General features: G+C 36.7%; 1 protein-coding gene across 2 annotated transcripts in view; it reads right to left on the minus strand.

The window, feature by feature from the left end:
• The window catches only part of WDR64 (WD repeat domain 64), a 146,653-nt gene that overhangs the window by 85,652 nt on the left and 37,818 nt on the right, over positions 1-23,183 (minus strand). For both annotated transcript variants that reach the window (XM_029229279.1, XM_029229280.1), the window contains 2 exons: positions 9,611-9,690; positions 3,175-3,314 (listed from right to left, as the gene is read on the minus strand). In XM_029229279.1, coding sequence (XP_029085112.1) covers positions 3,175-3,314; positions 9,611-9,690 — 220 coding nt within the window. The remainder of the gene's footprint in view (positions 1-3,174; positions 3,315-9,610; positions 9,691-23,183) is intronic.

Here is a 23,183-nt window from a genome sequence, read left to right on the forward strand (position 1 = left end):
TATGAACTTAAGAGTTAAAAAAGATTTCTTCCTGTTTAAAAGACTTTATTTTAGGGTTTTCCACCTTTTTTAAAAAGTGAATCAGCTATACACATACACATATCCACTCTTTTTTTAGATTATTTTCCCATATAGGCCATTACAGAGTATTAAGTAGAGTTCCCTCTGCTATACAGTAGGTCCTTATAAGTTATCTGTTTCATATATAGTAGTGTGTATATGTCAATCCCAATCTCCCAATTTATCCCTCCTCCCCCCGCTCCCCCCCGGTGACTGTAAGTTTGTTTTCTACATCTGTGACTCCATTCTGTTTTGTAAATAAGTTCATTTGTATCATTTTTTTAGGTTCCACATATAAGCAATATCATATGATATTTGTCTTTCTCTGACTGACCTACTTCACTTAGTATGACAGTCTCTAGATAATGAGCATTCACTGAACCTACTGTGGTAATCATTTCATGATGTATGTAAGTCAGCTCATTATGCCATACACCTTAATCTCATACAGTGTTATACGTCAATTATATTTCAATAAAACTGAGGGAAAATAAGTAAATTACTGATAAAAGCCTTATTTTTAGACACTGAATTTCTCACTCCCTAATATTTCCCTTCCTTTTTTCTTTTCCTTTTTATTTTTTAAACCAATATAAGAAATAGCACAATGAATATCCTTTAACATAGATCTCTGGGCGCTTTGATGATGATGATTTTTTTTTTTTTTTTTTTTTTTCGGTACGCAGGCCTCTCACTGCTGTGGCTTCTCCCGTTGCGAAGCACAGGCTCCGGACGCGCAGGCTCAGCGGCCATGGCTCACGGGCCCAGTCGCTCCGCGGCATGTGGGATCTTCCCGGACCGGGGCACGAACCCGTGTCCCCTGCATCGGCAGGCGGACTTTCAACCACTGCGCTACCAGGGAAGCCCCTGATTATTTTATTAGAATAAAAATTTATTTTATTAGCCCATGAATTTTTGCCAGCTTTACCCCAACAGTACTATGTGAACATGTCTGTATTCTTTGCCATCTCCCTCTTCCCTCCTCCTTTTTTCCTACTGATTTGCTAACATTTTTTGTTTGTTTAAGAATATTATTCCAGTTTATGTCATTTTTGTTGCATTTTTCCCCCTTCTGCTATCTTTCTTTATCCTTTTTTATGGGTAAAAGAAGGCTGTCTGGGCTCAGGACAGATACAGGATTGGCTATGCTATTTTTTTTTTTTTTTTTTTTTTTGCGGTACGCGGGCCTCTCACTGTTGTGGCCTCCCCCGTTGCAGAGCACAGGTTCCGGACGTGCAGGCTCAGCGGCCATGGCTCACGGGCCCAGCCGCTCTGTGGCATGTGGGATCTTCCCGGACCGGTGCACGAACCCGTGTACCCTGCATAGGCAGGCGGACTCTCAACCACTGCGCCACCAGGAAAGCCCGGCTACACTTATTTAATGCAAGTTATTTAGATGTCATTTTCCTTTACATGTGCAAAATTGAGATAATTACAGGGCTGTTATTAGCATCAAGTAAGTTGTGATGTAAAATAATGAGCACAGTGTGTGCTTCTTAGTAAGCATTTGATAAATGATAGCTATTATAATAATTTACAGTTTGAATGTTTATGTAGTCACATTTATTTTTTTCTTCAGCCATAGGTGTTATGCCTAGGAATTACCTGATGGCTACATGAATATTCACCTGTGTTTTTTTCTGGAAAATTTTAGGACTACTAAGGTTTTATATTTTACATTTAAAATCTTTAATCCATATGGAATACATTTTGTTGTTAATTGTGAAATGATGGTCTGATTACTTATTTTTTCCTAATATAGTTAATCAGTTTTCCCAACATTTAATGAACAAACAATCCTTTGCTCACAGATTTAAAATGCTACTTTTATCATATACGAAATTCCCATTCACACTCATGTGTGAATTTTCTCTTTTGTTTCATAGATGTGTCTACTGATGCATTGACTGCTGTTCTGTTTTATTTATTGAGGCTTTACTATAATTTTTAATATCTGATAGGGAAAGTGTCATCTTGTAATCATATTTTCCAAAGTTTCTAGGAAATTCTTTCATGTCAACACTGTTACGTTAAATTTGGCAAACTAATGTCTAAATAATCCTGAATAACATTAAGTGTATAGCTTAATTTGATGGAGAGTATCTCTTACAGTATAATACTCCCATTTAGGAAAGTCCCTACATTCATGTTCTTAAATAAAAGTACCTCAGAAGAACTTCATAGTTAGCAATATTAATAGTGCATATTGCTTGTTAAGATTATTTTTAGGCATTTCATACATTTTTGCTCTTGTGAATGCTACTACCCCTTTGACCATTGTTTTCTGTTTCTGCTCTTACACAGAAATTTATTTTTATAAATTGCTACTATCAATATAACCAGCCACTTTACCAAATTTATATGCTCTAAAACTTTTTGAATTTTTCCAGCAATCACATGATTTGCAAATATGCAGTCTCATTTCTAATAGTTGTAAGTCATTTTTCTTTTTTTATTACATTATTTAGAACATTTAAAACACTGTGTAGTAATAGCAATAACAACAGAAACCTGTCTTTGTTCCTTCTTTGCTTTTTTAAAAATTGAAGTAGAGTTGATTTACAATGTTGTGTTAGTTTCTGGTGTACAACAAAGTGATTCAGTTATACATTATATATTGTTTTCCATATTCTTTTTCATTATGGTTTATTACAGGATATTGAATATAGTTCCCTGTGCTATACAGTAGGACCTTGTTGTTTATCTATTATATATATAGTAGTTTGTATCTGCTAATCCCAAACTCCTAATTTATTCCTCCCCCACTCCCTTTCCCCTTTTGTAACCATAAGTTTGTTATCTATGTCTAGAAATCCTTATTTTTTCTGTCTTTAATGATCATGGGAGGGCTATATTGTGTTTTACTATTGAGGATAGGCTCTCTTTCTAATGTTGTATTCCTTTTATTCTTGTCTTTAAATATGTTCTTTCTTATGCTGAAATCAATAGAAACAGAGCACAGTGACTTATCATTTCCTTATCCAAATTCACAATATTTTTCTCAGTGACTATCAGCCATTTCAGTCAAAAATTGTATGTATTCTAGGTTTTCCAATAGTTGATTTTAAGGGAAAGAATTGTTCTCTTTCATTTTTGTTGTTTTCTTTTTGTTACCTTTGCAGAAGATAGGCTGATGACATGTTGGTCTGTCTCATTTGTTACAATCTCGGTGATACTGAACATGTGCCCCACAAGTTTCCCTACTGGCTTGGTTCTGATATTGGGGTGCCACAACCGGAGCACTTTATCATCTCCTGAAAGAAGGACACGTGAAGATTATTTATTTTCTCAGAGTTGCAGGTGGTCACAGTTTAAAGAGTCTCTCTCACCCTTAATCATATCCTTATCTTTCTTCTAATATCAAATCACAGTCTGTTTCTTCCAGGATGTTGTCTATGATTGACTTGCTAAGAGTCTAGCCTTGTTTTGGATCTGCTTCTTCTTGTCAAGGCTGTTTTTTAATAATTGTATTTACATATATAAATGTGAATTCTCATAAATATTCTATGAGTCCTTTTCTTGATTTTACACTTTCCTACTCATTCATGCATTAATGTATTATTTATACTTTATTTACTTCCCAAAAGTACTTAAGATAGCTGTTCTTTTGTTTCTACATTTTAAAATTATGCAAGCATTATAATAATAAAAGGAATCAAAGGAAGTGAAAAATTGCACATAATCTTTACCATTATAACAAATCAGCTGTTTTTGTTTTTCCATCTTCCCTTCTAGCACATACTCATGAGCATACAAAATTTATATGCAATTACTATCATGGCATAGATAAGATTTTATTACTTGTTAAAATCATATAGGTACATAGTGAAAGATTTAAACAGTATGGAAGGGTATTATTATTGTAAAAATGTCCTCTTTTCCCTTATAATCCCTAGTTCCACACCCTATAGGTTGTCACTGTTAACTTCTTTTTCTCTCTTACAAATAGACTTCTTTTTTCTTTTTGGCCGCACCATGCAGCATGCAGGATCTTAGTTCCCCAACCAGGGATCGAACCTGTTCCCCCTGCAATCGTAGTGAGGAGTGGCCACTTGATGGCCAGGGAAGTCCCACGAATAAACATTTTATTTTCAGAGTTAAGAATAACATTTTTCGGGCTTCCCTGGTGGCGCAGTGGTTGAGAGTCCGCCTGCCGATACAGGGAACACGGGTTCGTCCCCTGGTCAGGGAGGATCCCACATGCTGCGGAGAGGCTGGGCCCGTGAGCCATGGCCGCTGAGCCTGCGCATCCGGAGCCTGTGCTCCGCAACGGGAAAAAAGAATAACATTTTCCCATTTATATTTAAATACTTTGAATTATTTTCAGAAAATACTTTTTCTCAACAACAACAAAAATTACTATCACACATAAAATATACACAAATAAAAATATATTATAAATGTTGCCCAAATACAAAAATCACTGTTTTAAAATGTATTTTTACCAAGAAATTGCAGGATGCTATACTGAATGCACTTTCTAGTCTGGGAAATGTAGTCTAGCTGTATATCCAGTAAGAGATAATATAGGTTTGGTGAATAGCTGGCAGTTTTTATGATATAACTAGATGTGTGTGTATAAACGTATATGATAATAAAATTTTTATTAAGTTTTAGTTTTTAATATCAAAATTATAATAGATCATGGGTAAAAGATACAGTCAAACAATTCAATTAGCAGATATAAAACAAAGTACTGTTTTAGACCCAGTAAAATTGGTTATCAGTTACATGATTAAAACTGAGTAATTCCAATAATGCAGTATCTTGCCTGATTTGCTTTTCACTGTCTATGGCTAAGAAGTGTCACATTTCTCAGATATGTTCATAACCCTAAGCCTCAGGCCCATAAATCATCCTAGATAATGTTAGACAGGGTAACTGCTGAAATGGGCACTGTCACTCCTGAAGGATAAGACCACTATCCCCTGAAGAAAATCTATGACTTGTATATTACATGCAGAAGGATTCAATAGACGATTGCCACCTGAGAAATGTCCAGGCCTTTTAAACTAAGGACTTTGTTCAATATGCATTGTGAAGGAAACTCAATCTTCCAGAGGTTCTCTATTATCTACTACCAGAGGTCCTCCAGCTCTGCTTGCTTTTCATTGATAGTACTGAAATCCTTATATAGTCTGTGTGGCTACTTTTTGGACCCAGAATGTACAGAGAGACACAGTACTAACCTCTAAATGCATACAGTATTTCAACTGCATTATTATTATTATTAATCAGCTGTCTCATGCTCCAATTTATAGCTATCTATAAACATGCCTTATTTGTACTTTAGATTTTGAATCCTTGAATATTAGAAATTCAACCTGATCTTTATGAGGTTTACCATGTCTAGTCCAGAGCAGCTGTGTAATAAATGTTTGTTGAATGAAACATGAACAAATGCATGCAGAGTCCCCAAGATAGTTGGGATGGCAGATAATTGTTTTTATATACTAGACCTTCCAAATTAGGAGGTTAATTCTTAAAATGGCCAGTAGAGACAACTATTGGGTAAAAAATTCTTAATGTTCACCAAAATAATGCTCAGGAAATACCTTGTCCTGGTTTGGCTTTTTTTTTTCCTTCTGCAAGAACTTCTGTTTTTTCAAGCTCATCAAACGTCCCTGCACATTTAACACATTCAACTATGTTTAGCAAATCTGCTTTTAGAGTGTATTTTGAGTCATCAGCTGCTACATACTGCACGTGGAGCAATCAACAAGAGTATTCTCCTGAGAAAAATGTGTTTTCAGTTATTGAGGATTTGCATTTTCTACTAACAGAGGCTCCATAACTGTGGCAATTCAATAAATTACAAATGGTGAAAGGAATTAGCTGCTTGTCAGTCATACTGCTAAATGTTTTCTTGCCTTTGAAAGAGTGCTAGAAACACTATAATTAGCAGGTTTTCAAAGCTGAAATGGGGATCTTATAATAATTAACACTGAGGTTAGTGAGAGTCAAATGCTTTAATCCATAAGCACTGAAGTGGTTTGAGTCCCAAAACATTACCAAACACATTTTTTTTTCCAGAACCGATTAAAATACTTAAGACTGCAAGGTATACAAAAGTTGGTCCATTCCTTTTCTCTTTTTTAAATAAAATTAATTAGTTTATTTTTTTAAATTTATTTTATTTTTGGCTACGTTGGGTCTTCGTTGCTGCTCATGGGCTTTTCTCTGGTTGTGGTGAGTGGGGGCTACTCTTCGGTGCAGTGTGCAGGCTTCTCATTGTGGTGGCTTCTCTTGCTGCAGAGCACAGTCTCTAGGCACGCGAGCTTCAGTAGTTGTGGCATGCAGGCTCAGTAGTTATGCCTCGCAGGCTCTAGAGCACAGGCTCAGTAGTTGCGGTGCACGGGCTTAGTTGCTCCGCAGCCTATGGGATCTTCCTGGACCAGGGCTTGAACCCATGTCCCCTGCCTTGGCAGGCGGATTCTTAACCACTGAGCCACCAGGGAAGCCCTGGTCCATTCTTATGTTTTGCATTCTTTTGTGTGGGAATGAAGGGTTGTCCAAAGGAATTGGTTAAGATTAATGTGACAGCATATCTTTCAGAACAATCAGATTTTAGAAATCAAATCTCACTGTAGCCACGTATTTAAGTACTACTTTTTCAAAGGCTTTGTGTGCTGGGCTCAGGTTGAAGCAGGACAGAAGTCATTGCTTTTATCTAACTGAAGACAAGCTGCCGTGAATGCAGCATCCACTGCAGTCTGATTCTCAGGCAATTTTGCTGCTTACTCTCTCACCACCAATATACTCTCCTTCCCTCACCTACTCCCTCCTTCTGACTTCCGGCCAGGACCATTGCAAGTAATGAGCCAAGATAGTCAGGAAAGGGCAATGGGGGATCAGGAAATTATGATACAAGCATTCTACTTCTTTTATTGAAAACATCTGATTTTAGTATTTCTTCTGTTCCCTTATGTGTTATAGATCTCATTATGGAGCTCTCTACATGATAGCCTTAATTGGTACAGCTTAAAGAGTTGGATTCCTGTGTGTGCTTAGAAACATCAGTATTGAGTGTCAGGAAACTTGCCCCCAGTCTAAGCCGTGACTCCCACATATTGCTTTTCAGGTTCTTATCCAGACACCTTTCTTTCTTTTCTTGCTGTCTTTAACTGAAATGTAGGTTTGTGACCAGTTAATGCTTTGTTTTTCTGAATACACGAAGCTGTGGTTATATACTGAATAACATCTAATTGGAAAACTCGGCTCCAATTTTTCAAAAGGACAATTTAGTTTATCTCCTATGAACAGGAAGTTTTTAAAACAATAGTATCAGAGTATTATGTTCAAAAGAATCTTAAAATTTATGTAGTCCAACTTCTTCATTTTACCAGATAAGGAAAATGAGCACCAGGCAGAGATTAAGTGATTGTTGAAAATCATACAGTTGGTTAGTGGCCAGGCTATGACTAAACCCAGTTCTTCTATCTTCTAGTTCACTGTTTTCATTAGTTTTGCTTTCCAGTAGACTACAACAAAATTTTTAAAAATAAGATTTGAACCACAATCTAATTTTAAGTAAGTGTTGTGGCAGGCCCAAAGCTGAGGACAGATTTCAGTATAAACTTTAAATGCACAGTGTACTTGAAAAAAAATTAACTTTATGTCCTCAAAGGAGATTACCCTGTCATGAAGTGAAAGTGCAGCTATCCTTATGTGTACCTCAAGGCTGAGGCAGGATACTCTTTGTAGGAAACCAAATATTGCCTGCTGTGTGCATTTTGGGAGAAGAAATTTGAAGAAATCTTACATGGAAGGGGGCCAATAGCACTTATTCATCTAACATCTCGCCTCCTGTAGTGAATATGTGTACTCTAAGCATTTACCAAATGGTATATTTGTTGATGTTTTTGATGGCAGGGCTTTCTTCTTCTTTTTTAAAATCTTTTTTCTCTTTTAAAGTTCAGATCTCCAGTATAGGCCATTTTCTTGATGTTTATTTGTTTGTGTTTCTGTTTTGCTCATTTACATCTTTCAAGTCTACATGTCTCTTGTTTCCTTTAAGGTGACCCTGATCTCCTTGAGGAGCCTCTGGGAACTCATCTTCTCCAACACACAGGTAGCCTACGGAGTCCTTAACAACTCCTATCTCCAGCCAGATCTTTACCCATCACCAGTAGGAATATCCTCTCAGATGTCTAATTGACACTTGATATTTAAGTATTTAAGTTCAAAATTGAAATTTTGTTTGCATTCTTTCTCCATATAAGCACCCTCTTCTCAATTTCTATGTAATTATCAATGCAACTGCTATTCTTCTATGTTTCCCTCCTTACAAACTTGGAGATGGCTGCTCCCTTTTATTAATCCCCAATATCATTCTGTCTCCAGGCCTTATGAATAATTTATTTTTCCATGTCTTAGAGACTGACTCTTGCTTTTCCTTTTCTAGAGCACCTACAATAACTCAGACCCTCACCATCTCACTCATGACTTCTGTAACAGCCTCCTAATGAACTGAAGATTTCAATTTATTCCAACAAAACCTGTATAAGTTGATCAAAGTGATTGTGCCTAACTGTTGTAAATGAATTGAATTAATAATTATTGATAACCTACTATGTGCCAGGCATACCTTACCTCAATTAATCTTAAACACTACCATATGAAGTAGGTGTTTTTTTGTTATTGTTAGCATCAGTATTAGCAAATTTGGATTGAAGACTTATTACGTGCAAGACCCTGCCTGTGTAAGTACTTTATTCTTATAATACCATTATGAGTAGGTATTATTATCAGCTCCATTTTGCAGGTGAGATTGAAGCATACAGGAATTAAATAACCTATCCAAGGCCATACAGCTTGCCAGTAAGAGAGCCAGGATTTGTTCCTAGGCAGTCTGACTACAGAGCCCAGGCTGAAAGCCATCCCAGTCTTAGAACCTCAGTATGATAGATAAGGAGTCTGAGGCCGGAAGAATATTTCAGTCCGTCACCTTTCCCCTCAAGTTTCTTATATTTGTCATCTTTCCTCCTACTTTCAGCAGATAATCTTAGCCCTTAAATGTTGGTATTTTTCAACACTCTATCCCTGGTCCTCTTCTCTGTTAATGCTAAACCATTGGCTCTTGACCTTTTTGTCAGGGACTCCTTTGAGGATTTGATAAAATTTTGGACTTTCTTTCCAGAAAAATGCACATAGATACACAAGCATTCAGCCGCAGGGGCTGTAGGGCTCCCTTAAAGCCCACACATGGGCCCCAGGCTAGGAATTCATGCTCTTACACATTGAAACAAGTTCTAGAGAGATTAAAGATTTAAAAGTAAAATATACAACAAACAAAAAATTATAGTAAATATGGGAGAATTTGTTTCACACATTCACAGGCTGGGGAAGGCCTTTCTAAGTGTGCTACCAAATCAAAAAGCCACAAAGAAAAAGAATGACAGATTTGACTTTATACAAACTTTAAAATTCTCTAAAAGTTTTCTCTAGCAGTAAAATGCGATAACTGTATGAAACTCTATAACTGTGTTAATTAAGGAGAGCACTCTTTGCAAAGTAGGAAATCTCTGTGTAACATGAAATGTCCTCTTACCTCCCGTGACAATCACATTTGCTTTTATACTGTAACAAAAAGTGTTTGCTCCTCTTGGCATGGAAAACTCTCTGACAGGCCTGCAAAACACAAATTAGATATAAAGCTTGTATGTTTTTCCTTATAAAGCTAATTCCAACTTATAAATAGATTGTGTTCAAGAGGCTCACTTCTAAGTTGTTATGAATCCATTTACCCACAGAAAATATTATAAGCAAAGATTAAATTCTTACTGACCCACAGAATCTACTTACTCCATAATATGATATTAATGCAGCATTTGCGTTGTTTCTGTTTAAAAAGAAATCCTTTCCTCCACCTTGGAGTTGCAGTTTTGCTGGTGTTAAGGATGGGCAGAGATATATCACGTCTTAAGCCAGAAAGTATATTGCTCAGCTAAATGAGTGTAGTACAGAATGGCAGGAATGTATTTGGATACTTCCCTCTCACTCACTACCAACATCCAACTTGCTGTCAAGTCTTGTTGATTTTACCTCCTAAATAGACATGAAATCTGACCACTTCTTCCCATTTCCGCCACAATGTCTTGGTTCAACTCTCCATCCCCTCTCACCGGAACTACTGCAATAAACTGCTAATCTCTCAGCTTCTACTATTTCCCATTCTCTTTCCCCAATCCCACTCCAAATCCTGTTGTCAAGTTGCAGCCAAAGTGATCTTTCTAAAACATGAGTTGGATCACATCACTTTTCTCCAGTGGACTCCTGATACTCTAAGAAACACCAGGTTCCTTCACCTGGCCCACCAAGCCCATATGGTGCTGGATGGTCCTTGTCACCTTTTCAGGCTTACTCCATGCTCTCCTCTTCCCCTGGATCCAGCCATGTGGTCTCTTTAGCTTCCTTTCTGGCCTCACTGAACTCTCTTTCTCCTCAAGAGCTTCTGCACAGGCCAAAGATTTTCTTTCCCCGGATCCTAGCCACACTAACAGACACCCTCCTGTAAGTGTCAGCTTAAATATCACTTTCTCAGAAAGGCCTTTCCTGGACTCCACCCTCCTGCCCCCACCAACTAAATAAAGTCTTTTGTGTTATTTTCTAGTCTAGTACCATGTTATTTTCCCTTAGGCATAAAGCACCTGACCTTAGTCTCCTCTTGCTTTGTATGTTTCCTTTTCTTTTCTTTTTTCTTAAATAAAATGGTAATATATACTATTCTGTTCCTTGGTTTTTTCACTTAATAATGTATCTTGATGATCTTTCCAAATCAGTAGGTAAAAAATTTTCTCATTCTTTTTTCTAATTGTCATAGAGTATTCCTTTGTAAGACTAAATCATCACTTAATTTCTGAGGGACATCAAGCTTTCTCAAATTTTTTGTGATTACAAATAATACTGCAACTTTCTTATAAAAGTACCATTTCATATGTATGTATTTCTAAAAGACAAGTTCTTAGAAGTGGTATTGCAAGTCAAGGGGTACATGTATTTGTAATTTTAAATTATATTGCAGTTTCTTTTTAATTCTTTTTGCCCACTAGACTACACTTCTTCAAATGTGGCTCTTTACAAAAACTGGGCCTCATAAAGCATAACTTCTATGTAGCTTATATTTTGGGGTTATCTTTGAGATAATAAACCTAAGGGGCAATACCCAGAAGCGTCTTGGATTGCAATTATCACCCTAAACTTCAGGTGAGAATAAATTTTCATTATAAGTGCCCAACGTGAATTTAGGTTATAAAAGAAATGGATGTGAATTAAACACAAGCTGTAGATTTCTCAGAACACAATCACAAAGTCAATGAGAGAGCATATAAATGAAGTCTGAAATGCAGTCTTTGGGAAGATGCAGATATAAGATTTGGCTGAAACAACTTTGTTTAATGTCAGAAAAATTATGAAGAAAAAATTTGCTCAACTAAATTCAGGAATTTACATAAGAGGCTCTTACTGGGAACCATGGATAAGATAAGAGTCATGGGACTGGTCTGACTACCTTCTAATAATTCTGTGAGGATGGTTTAGTATATCTTTCTTTAAATGGAACTTTAGCTGAAATTCTATGATAGCAGGAAAAGAAACATTTAATGCCCTGTTAGTTGATTATGGATCTATCAAACATTTTTACATCAATGTCTCAGCATGTAAAATGGGGATCATACATACTTCCCATTAAAATTTTTTTGTTGTTTTAAAATACCTGCCCATTAGATAAAATTAATCTATTTTCCTGGCCCACATAATTAAATGGACCAGAAATGGATGAACTGTGTCTTTCAATAAAGCCAGTTGCAGCTAAGAAAATTCATATAATTGATGTCAACTGGGAAAAAACTTAAAAGATGAGCTGCTTTTCACAGATATTTTATATACATATTCAACTGCATAGTTTTTAACAGATTGCTTTCTTATTCTGTAACTAGGTGTAATTTACTCTAACTGGTACATACCAGAGTGTTCTTTGAGAAAGTTATGATAATATTAACTAGTATTTCCACAGCATTTTACATCTGAAGAATGAAGAGAGTTTTCACTCAACATCTTACAGTGCAGTGAGATATCTGGTTTGGTGTTTGGACTTGAGCTCAGGTCCTCCACACCATGGTCCCTCCTCAGGGATGGGGTGGTAGGCCAGGGGTTGGGGGGGACCACCCTCTTGTCTAGGATGCCTCAGGGAGACCCACCTCTAAACAGTGACCACAGCAAGATAGCACTAGACTCATAGTCTTATGTACAATGTTGGCCCATATTGTCCATTCCATAACAAAATAAAATGTAGATACCATGGGCCTTTGAACACAGAAGACTCCCAATAAATATGTTTGAATACCCTTCAGGGAAAAATACCACTGGTTGACAGTACTGTACCAGTTTTCAGAGTCACACAGAATAGAAATATATTGATTCTGGGAAGTTCCCTCTGAATCTTTCCCTGAGATAATAGTACTTTTGAAGGAGAAACATTTTCTAATAATTTCTTCAAAATGAAAGAAAAAAACCAAACACTATACTATCAAAAGACCTTGCCTGAATCATAGCATACTTCACCTCAGTTTCCCTGCTAATGTTACACAAATTTGTGAGCTCTGATCTGGAGAGGGAAGCAGGGTAATCAGATGGAACGTTACATAATTAGGGTTATTCACTGAATGTAATATGATGTTCAGACAGGAAAGCATTCCAGGGGGATCATGCAATTGCTAAAGATGAAGGGCCATTGAGCAAGCTTGTATCCTCTCTTATCTTCCCTTGGGGTTGGGGTAGATGGGAGGAATGCAGGGGACAGAGAAGAAGTCATTTTTATTTCCTCCTTAATGATGTAAGGCAGGAAATTTGCGTGCCTCAGGTAAAGGTATTTTTTTAAAATAGTGGTCCTCACTATGGGTTACTGCCTGTGATTAATCCATATTGTACCCATTCCCAAAGAACAAGAGAAGGTGCAATAGAAAACTTTAGATCATGTATGGTAAACTTTTTCTTTAAGAATCCGGATAATAAATATTTTACACTTTCCTATTTACTCTCTGCCACTGTAGCACAAAAACAGCTGTAAATAACACGTAAACAAGTGAGCATGGTTGTGTTCCCATATAACTTCATGAGCAATGAAATTTGAATTTCATATAATTTTCATGGGTCATGAAATATTATTCTTCTTTTGATTTTTTCAACCATTTACAAATGTAAAACTTATTCTTAGTTTGCAGATGCTACAAAAGCAGATGGCCCACTGAACATGGCACATGCCATTTTCTGACCCCTACTATAGAAGTGGGAACACAAAGAACAAACCAGTACAGGTCTACAGTAACTCCACCTGATCTCAGTATTAAAATTCATTTTCTGATGTATTTCAGTATCTTTATTAAGAAAACAAAAAGAGGAACTTTTACATTTATTGAGCACTAACTATATATACCATGCATTAAGCTAGGCACTTTACCTGAGTAAATTAGGTTAATTTTTACATACCTTATAACACTACAAGGTAGGTATGTTCATTCCCATTTAAAGACGGAAAAACTGAGACTAAGTAGAGCTAATGGTAACGTGTTCAATGGTCACAAAGCCTTGAGTGCCAGACAGAAACCAGTTCTGACTGGCTCCATAGCAACCCTACTGAGAACCACTACATACTTTCTAATATTACAATCTGCCTCCAAGCTGGGTAACTAATAAAGAGTAATGCTAAGTAGTTAATTGCTCATCTCTTGGAATTGCCAAGCTATTAAAGGGTTAATGGTTCAAATTTTGTCTTGCAATAGGCCAATATTCTTTACATGGCAATATTAATAGCATATGTTCATTTTCCTGCTGGTACATTTGTGAAATTACCATACAAAATTATGACCAGAATGATAATCATTTCTTAAATGGAAAATTTTTTTTGAGAGGAGTTTTTTCCTGCCTTTCTGGGAGCTGTACTGGCTTCCATTTTAACAACTGGCCAATTATGAATTAGTATAAATGCAGTTTCATCTGTCTCAGTTTAAGACTTATCATAAGAAATTGCAGAGATAAGAATACGATGAACCTAGGGATGGAGTGGACTCGACTCTCTATTGAAATGACTCCTCAATGGCACTGACAGTTCTGGAAAACATGATTACACTGTATCACTTGAGAAATCTCTTTAGCTTCTAGATTTAGGAGAGTGACCCAAGGAAGTAGTTGAAAAGTTAGCCAGAATTTGACAGAATAGATCAATGATCATTATTTGCTGAGTTTGTGTATTTTTGTCTCACAGTTTCCTGACCCTCTTGGGCCAAATTCCAGGAGATATGGTGAATACTAGGAAGCTTGGAATTGAGCTTAAAGACAAACTCCTGCCTATTGCAAAATAGATGCTCTTCAGACCTCAGACCAGAAAGTACTGGCAAGTATGAAAAAGAAAACCTTCTAGATAATTTAAGTGTTTACAGCTACAAAGTACCAAATCTAGAGAACACTGCAGAGAGGAGGAATTTAAATTCCCTACAATAATATTACATAAATAAAAAATACATACTAACATTCATTTTGAACAAAACATATAAATAAAAAGATTTATTAAACTCAAAGAATGGTTGCATCTGTGTGTGTGTGTGTGTGTGTGTGTGTCCCTGTTTGCACATAAGTAAAAATGGAATGGGATACAAGGATAAAAAGAAAAATGGAGCTGGAGGAATCAGGCTCCCTGACTTCAGACTATACTACAAAGCTACAGTAATCAGACAGTATGATACTGGCACAAAAAGAGAAATATAGATCAATGGAACAGAATAGAAAGCCCAGAGATAAACCCACGCACATATGGTCACCTTATTTTTGATAAAGGAGGCAAGAATATACAATGGAGAAAAGACAACCTCTTCAATAAGTAGTGCTGGGAAAAGTGGACAGCTACATATAAAAAAATGAAATTAGAACACTCCCTAACACCATACACAAAAATAAACTCAAAATGGATTAAATACCTAAATGTAAGGCCAGACACTATCAAACTCTTAGAGGAAAACATAGGCAGAACACTCTATGACATAAATCACAGCAAGATCCTTTTTGACCCACCTCCTAGAGAAATGGAAATAAAAACAAAAAGAAACAAATAGGACCTAATGAAACTTAAAAGCTTTTGCACAGCAAAGGAAACTGTAACCAAGATGGAAAGACAACCCACAGAATGGGAGAAAATATTTGCAAATGAAGCAACTGACAAAGGATTAATCTCCAAAATTTACAAGCAGCTCATGCAGCTCAATATCAAAAAAACAAACAACCCAATCCAAAAATGGGCAGAAGACCTAAATAGACATTTCTCCAAAGAAGACATACAGATTGCCAACAAACACATGAACGAATGCTCAACATCATTAATCATTAGAGAAATGCAAACCGAAACTACAATGAGGTATCACCTCACACCAGTCAGAATGGCCATAATAAAAAATCTACAGGCTTTCCCTGGTGGCGCAGTTGTTGAGAGTCTGCCTGCCAATGCAGGGGACACGGGTTCCTACCCCAGTCCGGGAAGATCCCACATGCCATGGAGCAGCTGGGCCCGTGAGCCATGGCCGCTGAACCTGCACGTCTGGAGCCTGTGCTCTGCAACGGGAGAGGCCACAACAGTGAGAGGCCCACGTACCGCAAAACAAAACAAAACAAAACAAAAAACTACAAACAATAAATGCTGGAGAGGGTGGGTGTGGAGAAAAGGGAACCCTCTTGCACTGTTGGTGGGAGTGTAAATTGATACAGCCACTATGGAAAACAGTATGGAGGTTCCTTAAAAAACTAAAAATAGAACTACCATACGACCCAGCAATCCCACTACTGGGCATATACCCTGAGAAAACCATAATTCAAAAAGAGTCATGTATCACAATGTTCATTGCAGCTCTATTTACAATAACCAGGACATGGAAGCAATCTAAGTGTCCATCAACAGATGAATGGATAAAGAAGATGTGGCACGTATGTACAATGGAATATTACTCAGTCATAAAAAGAAACGAAACTGAGTTATTTGTAGTGAGGTAGATGGACCGAGAGTCTGTCATACAGAGTGAAGTAAGTCAGAAAGAGAAAAACAAATACCGTATGCTAACACATATATATGGAATCGAAAAAAAAATGGTCATGAAGAACCTAGGAGCAGGACGGGAATAAAGACCTACTGGAGAATGGACTTGAAGACACAGGGAGGGGGAAGGGTAAGCTGGGACAAAGTGAGAGATTGGCATAGACATATATACACTACCAAATGTAAAACCAGTAGCTAGTGGAAAGCAGCCACATAGCACAGGGAGATAGCTTGGTGCTTTGTGACCACCAAGAAGGGTGGGATAGGGAGGGTGGGAGGAAGGGAGACACAAGAGGGAAGAGTTATGGGGATATATATATATATATATATATATATATATATATATATATATATGTATAGCTGATTCACCTTGTTATAAAGCAGAAACTAACACACCATTGTAAAGCAATTATACTCCAGTAAAGATGTTAATAAATAAATAAATAAAAAGGAATAAGAGTGTGACTAACTCAATTCTGCTCTTGAGGATACGTCACTGGAAAAAAAAAAAGGGAATTAGATCTTCCTAGAATCATGTCAGTTGAAGGGCATGTTTTTGCTGACAAAAAGAAGGTACCTATTAACATTTCATTAAGACCTAATACAAGCATTCACCACCTGATTGAAAGATCCTAATACTTGGAAAAGGGAATATTGGCCCATACAAATTGTTCCCAAAGGAAAACTTGTGCCTTTCCTTTCTTGCAGTGTTAGAGTATTTATTATTATCATAGATTTTGGTGGCATGCGGAAATCAGTGTTCTTTAAAAATCCAGTCTCCACAAAAGACCTTAAATGTCTATAAGCAAATAATAATACTTTCAGTTGTTAAGGGGGTTTAGTTTTCAAAGCACCTTCACCCATTTCAGCTTATTTGAGTAGCACAAAAATCCCATGAGCTAAGAAAGTTAGTATTATTCCCATTTATAAATAGGTTATTGAGGTTCAAATAAGTTAAAAAAACATGCTCAAGACTCTTGGACAATGAATAAGTGGCAGGCGTGATCTAGAATTCCCTTGCAAATGTATTCCTTTATTTATATTCTCTCGTAGTGAAAAGCACAGCCACGTATATAGTTTCCCCAAACTGAGCCTGGTGTCTGCTGCTCTAATGCTTTTCTTCTAGATCTTTGGATGATTTTCTCTTCACCTCACTCAGATCTCTGATCACATGTTATCTCCTCAGAGCAATCTCTCGTGACCATCCTGTCAAGATTACTGCCTCCCATCACTCTATCCCATAATGCTCCTTCATCTCCATCACCTACTCACCTAAGTCTGTATTATTCATTTGATTATTTGCTCTCCCACTAGAATATGACTCCAGGAGAGGAGAGAGTTAGTCTTTTTTGTATACCATTATATCACTTCTTGGAACAGTTTTTGATCTATAATAGGCATACATTAAATATTGTTGAGAATGAAAAAATGAACCTTAGATTCCTCTCTTTCCTTTATTTCTCTCATCCAGTAGGTCACCAGTTCTTGTAAATTATACGAGAATCTGTTCTCTTTCCATCCTTACTTTCACTGGTTCAGTTCAAACCCCCATCATTTATTTTCTAAACTATTGCCGTATCTTCCCAATTGGTCTCCCTCTTTTCAACTTGCCTTTCCCCAATCCATTCTCCACTTTGCTGCTAGGGTAATCTGTCAAAAACACGTATTTTATCACTTTTCTTTCTAAAGTATTCAATGGCTTCCTGTAGCCATCAGGTTAAAATTCCAACTTTTTATCATGGTATGCAGGTCTCTTCATGTTTCGCTTATCCAGTCTCATCTTTCCCAACTCTTTCTCTCTGTTCTGATCATATTGAACCACTTACAGTTTCTAGAATTCACCATCTTCTTTTTCACTTCTGTGCCTTTATAAATGTCATTTCTTTAATGTGACTATTTATCAACTCTACTCTCCTGCAACTGCTTTGCCTGGCTAACTCTTACCAGTTCTTCAAAACTCAGTATGCATGACACTCCTTTTCAGGAAGCTTACCTCAATTTTTATCCACACTCCCATCCTACCTTAAGATGCTCTGAGAACTCTCTTCTGCTCCCATACAACTCTCTTAAATTGATATCATAACACTTATCACCCTCTCTGGGAATCTATTTCCTTTCTCCCTCATTAGACATGAGAGCAAAGACCAAGTCTTATGCATCTTTAAATTTCCAACATGTAATACAGTGCTTTAAACAAAGTAACTAACCAATAAGTATTTGCTAAAAAAAAAAAAAAAAAGTGAATATTCAGCCTCCTGCTCTAGAGCTTCTTCTGGAGTCATCTATGTAGTTTTGTTCAAATTATAGGACTATCAGAAAGAGAATGTTGAATACACAAAAACTCAACAAGCTTAGTGTCTTGGAAAGACACATCCTTAAACATAATTAAAATGCAATAAGTACAAAGACTGAAGCATGAAAAGGGTACCTAACCCAGCTGGGGAAGAGGTTGCTGGGAGAGGTCAGGAAAATTTCCTAGAGTTGGTATCACTTGATCCTTAAAGGATTTATGGGGTCAGTTATACCTCAAAAAACTGGAAACAATTTTAAAAATAAAAAACTTCCCTCTTTTCAAAAAAAGAAAAAAACCCCACAGGATTATGGAGGTTGAGGTAGAAGAACTAAGAGGAAGAGTGGAGAGAGTATTTCAGGCACTGAACATGTACAAAGTCCCAACATGCAGTATCCAGGGATCAGCAAGAAGTTCAGAGTAACAGGATAACAGGAACCTAAGAGCAAGGTAGTAAAGAGCAGTGAAGTGGATGAAGTGGAGAGGTTAACAGGAACCAGATAATGGGAGTGCTGTGGCAGGTGATGGAGAAATGTGAAGGACATTGAGATGGTTGGATATCATCCTTACAAGAATAGTTTGGAAGAGTATTGGGACAAGAGGTAGTTGGAGAGAAGAGCCTAGGACAATAGAGATACAGAATATAAAATAGATTCAACAAGAAGTTTTAAGGCAATATAGACAAATTGGTGACTGATGATTTTTAGGGGTTGAGGGAAAAAGGAGTCATGTGGGGTTGCTAAATTTCTGCCTAGATGATTTGATGCATCATGGTGCCACCAAGAAAATTTTTAAATTCTATAAAAGGCATAGATTAAAAAGTGGGGGAAGTGAAGTGAAATTTAAGGGGCTATGAGATATCCAGGTGGACATAGTGAGTAGGTATACGTAAGTCCAACATTCAAGATAGCTTGGGTTTTCATTAGTATACAGGTATTAATATGTTGGAGAAGAGGAACATAACCCAAGAATTGAGTAGAAAGTGACAAGTAAGGTTGGCTAAGGACAAAACTCTGGAGAATACCACTGCAAAAAGAGCAGACACAAAAAGAGGAATCACAAGGGAAAAGGTCAGACAGTAAGATACCGGGAGAAAACTCTGGCTTCCCAAAAGCCAAGAGAATAGAGTTTTAGGATGGGTGAGATCAGTAATGCTGAATGCTCCAAGTTTAATTTCCTTTGGTCTGACAATGTAGACATTATTGGCCAATTTGAGAGTCTTTTCCGTAGAGTAGTAGCCGGGAGGCTATATGAGAGGGGGTTTTAGAGGGAATGAGTAATGTCAAGATAGTGGGGATAGTGAATGCAGAGTACTCTTTCCAGAATAGGTGTAGTATGATAGATCAAAGGACACTAAAGGTCAAGAAAAGCGTTATTCAGATCACAAGAGACTTGAGCATTTTAGGTTGAAAATGAGAGAGTGGGAGAAACTGAGGTAGCAAGATCCTGGAGAAGAAGTTAAGTGCAGGGTCACCAATGGAAGGTGTGTTACCAACCTCTGAAACAAAAAGAAAAGACTTAAGTCTGGGTGTGGATATAGAAAATTCTGAAAACATCTGAGGTGTTGGGGAATTACTCCTGAGGCCACAGGGGTTGTTTTTTTTTTTTTTTGATCATATAGAGGGACAGGACATCGGTGGAGGGTGAAAGGAGTTGAAGTTTGGAATAGTCACTGAGAGGAATAAGAGGGGGTTAATCATAGGTATGTAAAAGGATTGGGAGACTGGGCTAAGGGCTGTGCTGAGCAAGAGGGTTGGGATTTTGCTGATCGATACATTGGACAGATAGTATAAATCAAGGAAGAATGCTGGTGAGATACAAACTCAGATGATTAACTTGGGATCCAGGCAGGTGGGAAGGGAAGAAAGTCAAGGAAAGGGCTGATAAAATTCAATCTACTGAGAGATAAAGGTATCAGAGACCTCAGCAACATCATTGAGTCGGTATAGTGCGAGTTGGAGTGTTCAAAAGCTGATATGGTGAGATGTGGAGGTCTGAGAGAAGGATGCTGGAACTTAGCGCCTGTCAATATTGTGCAGATCAATTTCTGATTTCTATTTTGTAATATTAATTGACAATAGGCAACTAAACATACCAATGTAAAGACAGTCTTTAAGAAGGGTAAAAAAAGCCACTTCATTCATCCAAAAGCCACCTAGTCACGTTTATTTTGTTTGCTTTAAACTTTCTTGTGTAATGAAATCACTGGCAAGTTGCTTTACATAGTCCCCTATATAAGACTTCTGGTTCTTATCTCTATGGGTTTGCTGGAGGACCATTATTTAGCGCTTCCCTTTTTGAACTCCTATTATGCCTATAATCCTAAACCAGTCAACTAGCCTTTAACTTGCTCTTCTTTGCAACGCAAATTATCCTAGGTAGTAGTGCGCTGATAAATGTTTAACATTCATTGAGCTGGGAAAGTAGAGATGGGAGTGTGCCATTGCTTTACAACATTTGCTGTTTTCCATGGTATAAATATTTCTCTCATGGCTGATTTCAAACCAGCAAAGGGACATCTCTTAACGTGGAGTTAGGAAAAGATACAGAGTTGCACACCATTATATAGCACTGTGTTCTTCAGGACATAAAACCCTCAAGAACATAAGTAATAGTAAAATGTAGTAAAATAAATAAGAAGTAATGATTTTTGAGTATTTACTGCCTTTGTTTTCAATATAATTGATTTGTGAGCTTATTTTAATCATGGCAGAGTTTAACAATAAGTCGGCCAAATTCCAGACATGAGCTGGCTGCACCATACTGCTGATTTTATGTCTATATTTCTTGTCTTCCCACTTAGATTTTAAGCATTTTAAGACAGGGGCCACGACTTAAACATATTTGTATTGTCCACAGTTCTTAACACATTCTGACTTAGTAAATATTTGTTGAATAATTGATACAGTTCTGGATTAAAGGCTGAACTACGTTACCTTATACAGCTTTCTGGTTGCCATATAAACTTAGAATTACCCTGGTAAGTGTACTGGTAATATTTGTTCTGTGGAAATCATGGTTGTAGGTTTGTATATCTTGCAAATAAAAATCCTTTCTCTGGATGTTGAAGCAGAATATATTTTTTCTATACCACCACGAAGACATTATATTTGTATATGTTTTCTCAATGTTTCTTTATGATTATGAATGTATCATGAATTGCCAACATAGTATAAAATCAAATCGGAAATAAGGTGGCATCTAGTTCTTAATTAAATGTTTCAGAAATGTATTCCTTTAAAATGCCAGAGTATAATCACTAGCTAGTTAATTATGTCACAAAAACATAGAAATGATATTTGTGGTGTCAGATGTGGTGTCAAGAAATGAAATTGTTTTTAAGGTACTGAAGAAAGTTTTTAAATCATATGTCACTGTAATATGTTTTACACCAAGATAAACATTTTCAGCTTTTTCTACGTAAGGGGAAATATGTGTTTTTCCTGAAGACTACAGCTTCCAGGAAAACTTAAGGTAGTCAGTCATCTGACTGACTGTGATATTCTCATCTTTCATTAAATTTCTAATTCTGTTATTCCATTGCTTAAATTAAAAGCCTTGGAATTTAAAGAAATTCTAGCTCTGTATGTGCAAAGGCTATCTTTTGTTTTCCATTTTTTTGTGAGTTTCACTAAAACTTCAAGAGGGCCTAGGAGGTATCTATCACTTGTGTTTTGTTAGGGGGTCATATTTGTCTCTCCACCATTTTTCCCAGAACTTTTTAAAGTTGTATCCTAAATGCAAAGAGAAAAAGAAAGCAAGACTCTGTCTCATTTCAACTCACTGATTCTTTAAACAGAAAAACAAATTCAGAAGAAAATGATTACAATTGAGAAAGTAAGTTTTAAGAATGGAATTGAATCACTAGGTAAGGGTTTTGCAGTTTTAAGTTTTTACCCATAGTGTTTTGTTGTATTTTATCTCATTTTTTCAGTTTTGACATATAATTGTAAGATGTTGAAACTGTATAACATGAGTTGATATATATACACATTGTGAAAGGATTCCCCTGAGTTAATCAACACATTCATCATCTCACATGTTTATTTATTTATTTTTTTGGTGTGAACATTTACATTCTACTTTCTTAGCAAAGTTCAATTATACAATACAGTGTTAACTATAGTCACTACGTTTTACATTAGATCCTCAGACATTTTATAGGTTTTATAAAAACCTATATGAAAGTTTACCAAACTTTTATGAACCTTTCCCTATGGAAAGGGAACCCTTTCCCTGGTGACAACTGTTCTACACTTTGTTTCTATGAGTTCTACTTTTTTTTGGATTTCACATATAAGTGATACCATGCAGTATTTGTCTTTCTCTGTCTGGTTTATTTCACTTAGCATAATGCCCTCCAGTTTCATCCTTAAAACAAAGTTTAAAGAAGACCTTTCGCCTCTTGTTGCAGCAAATCAGATTCTAATTTGTGGCTCAGTGCATTTTTTTAATAGACAATTTTTTAAAAGCAGTTTTAGGTTCACAGAAAAATTGAGTGGAAATTACAGAGATTTTCCATATGCTCCTGCCCTCCCACACATGCATAGCTTCCCCCATTATCTACATCTCTCACCAGAGTGGTACATTTGTTAGAATTGATGAACCTACACCTTGACACATAATAATCGCACAAAGTCCACAGTTTACATTAGGGTTCACTCTTGGTGCTGTACATTCTGTGGGTTTGGACAAATGTATAATGACATGTGTCCACCATCATAGTATCATACAGAGTATTTTCAAGGCCCTAAAAAT

Source organism: Monodon monoceros, unplaced genomic scaffold, assembly GCF_005190385.1.
Source record: "Monodon monoceros isolate NGI ecotype Baffin Bay Population unplaced genomic scaffold, NGI_Narwhal_1 Super_Scaffold_18, whole genome shotgun sequence".
In the NCBI taxonomy this organism is placed as follows: Eukaryota; Metazoa; Chordata; class Mammalia; order Artiodactyla; family Monodontidae; genus Monodon; species Monodon monoceros.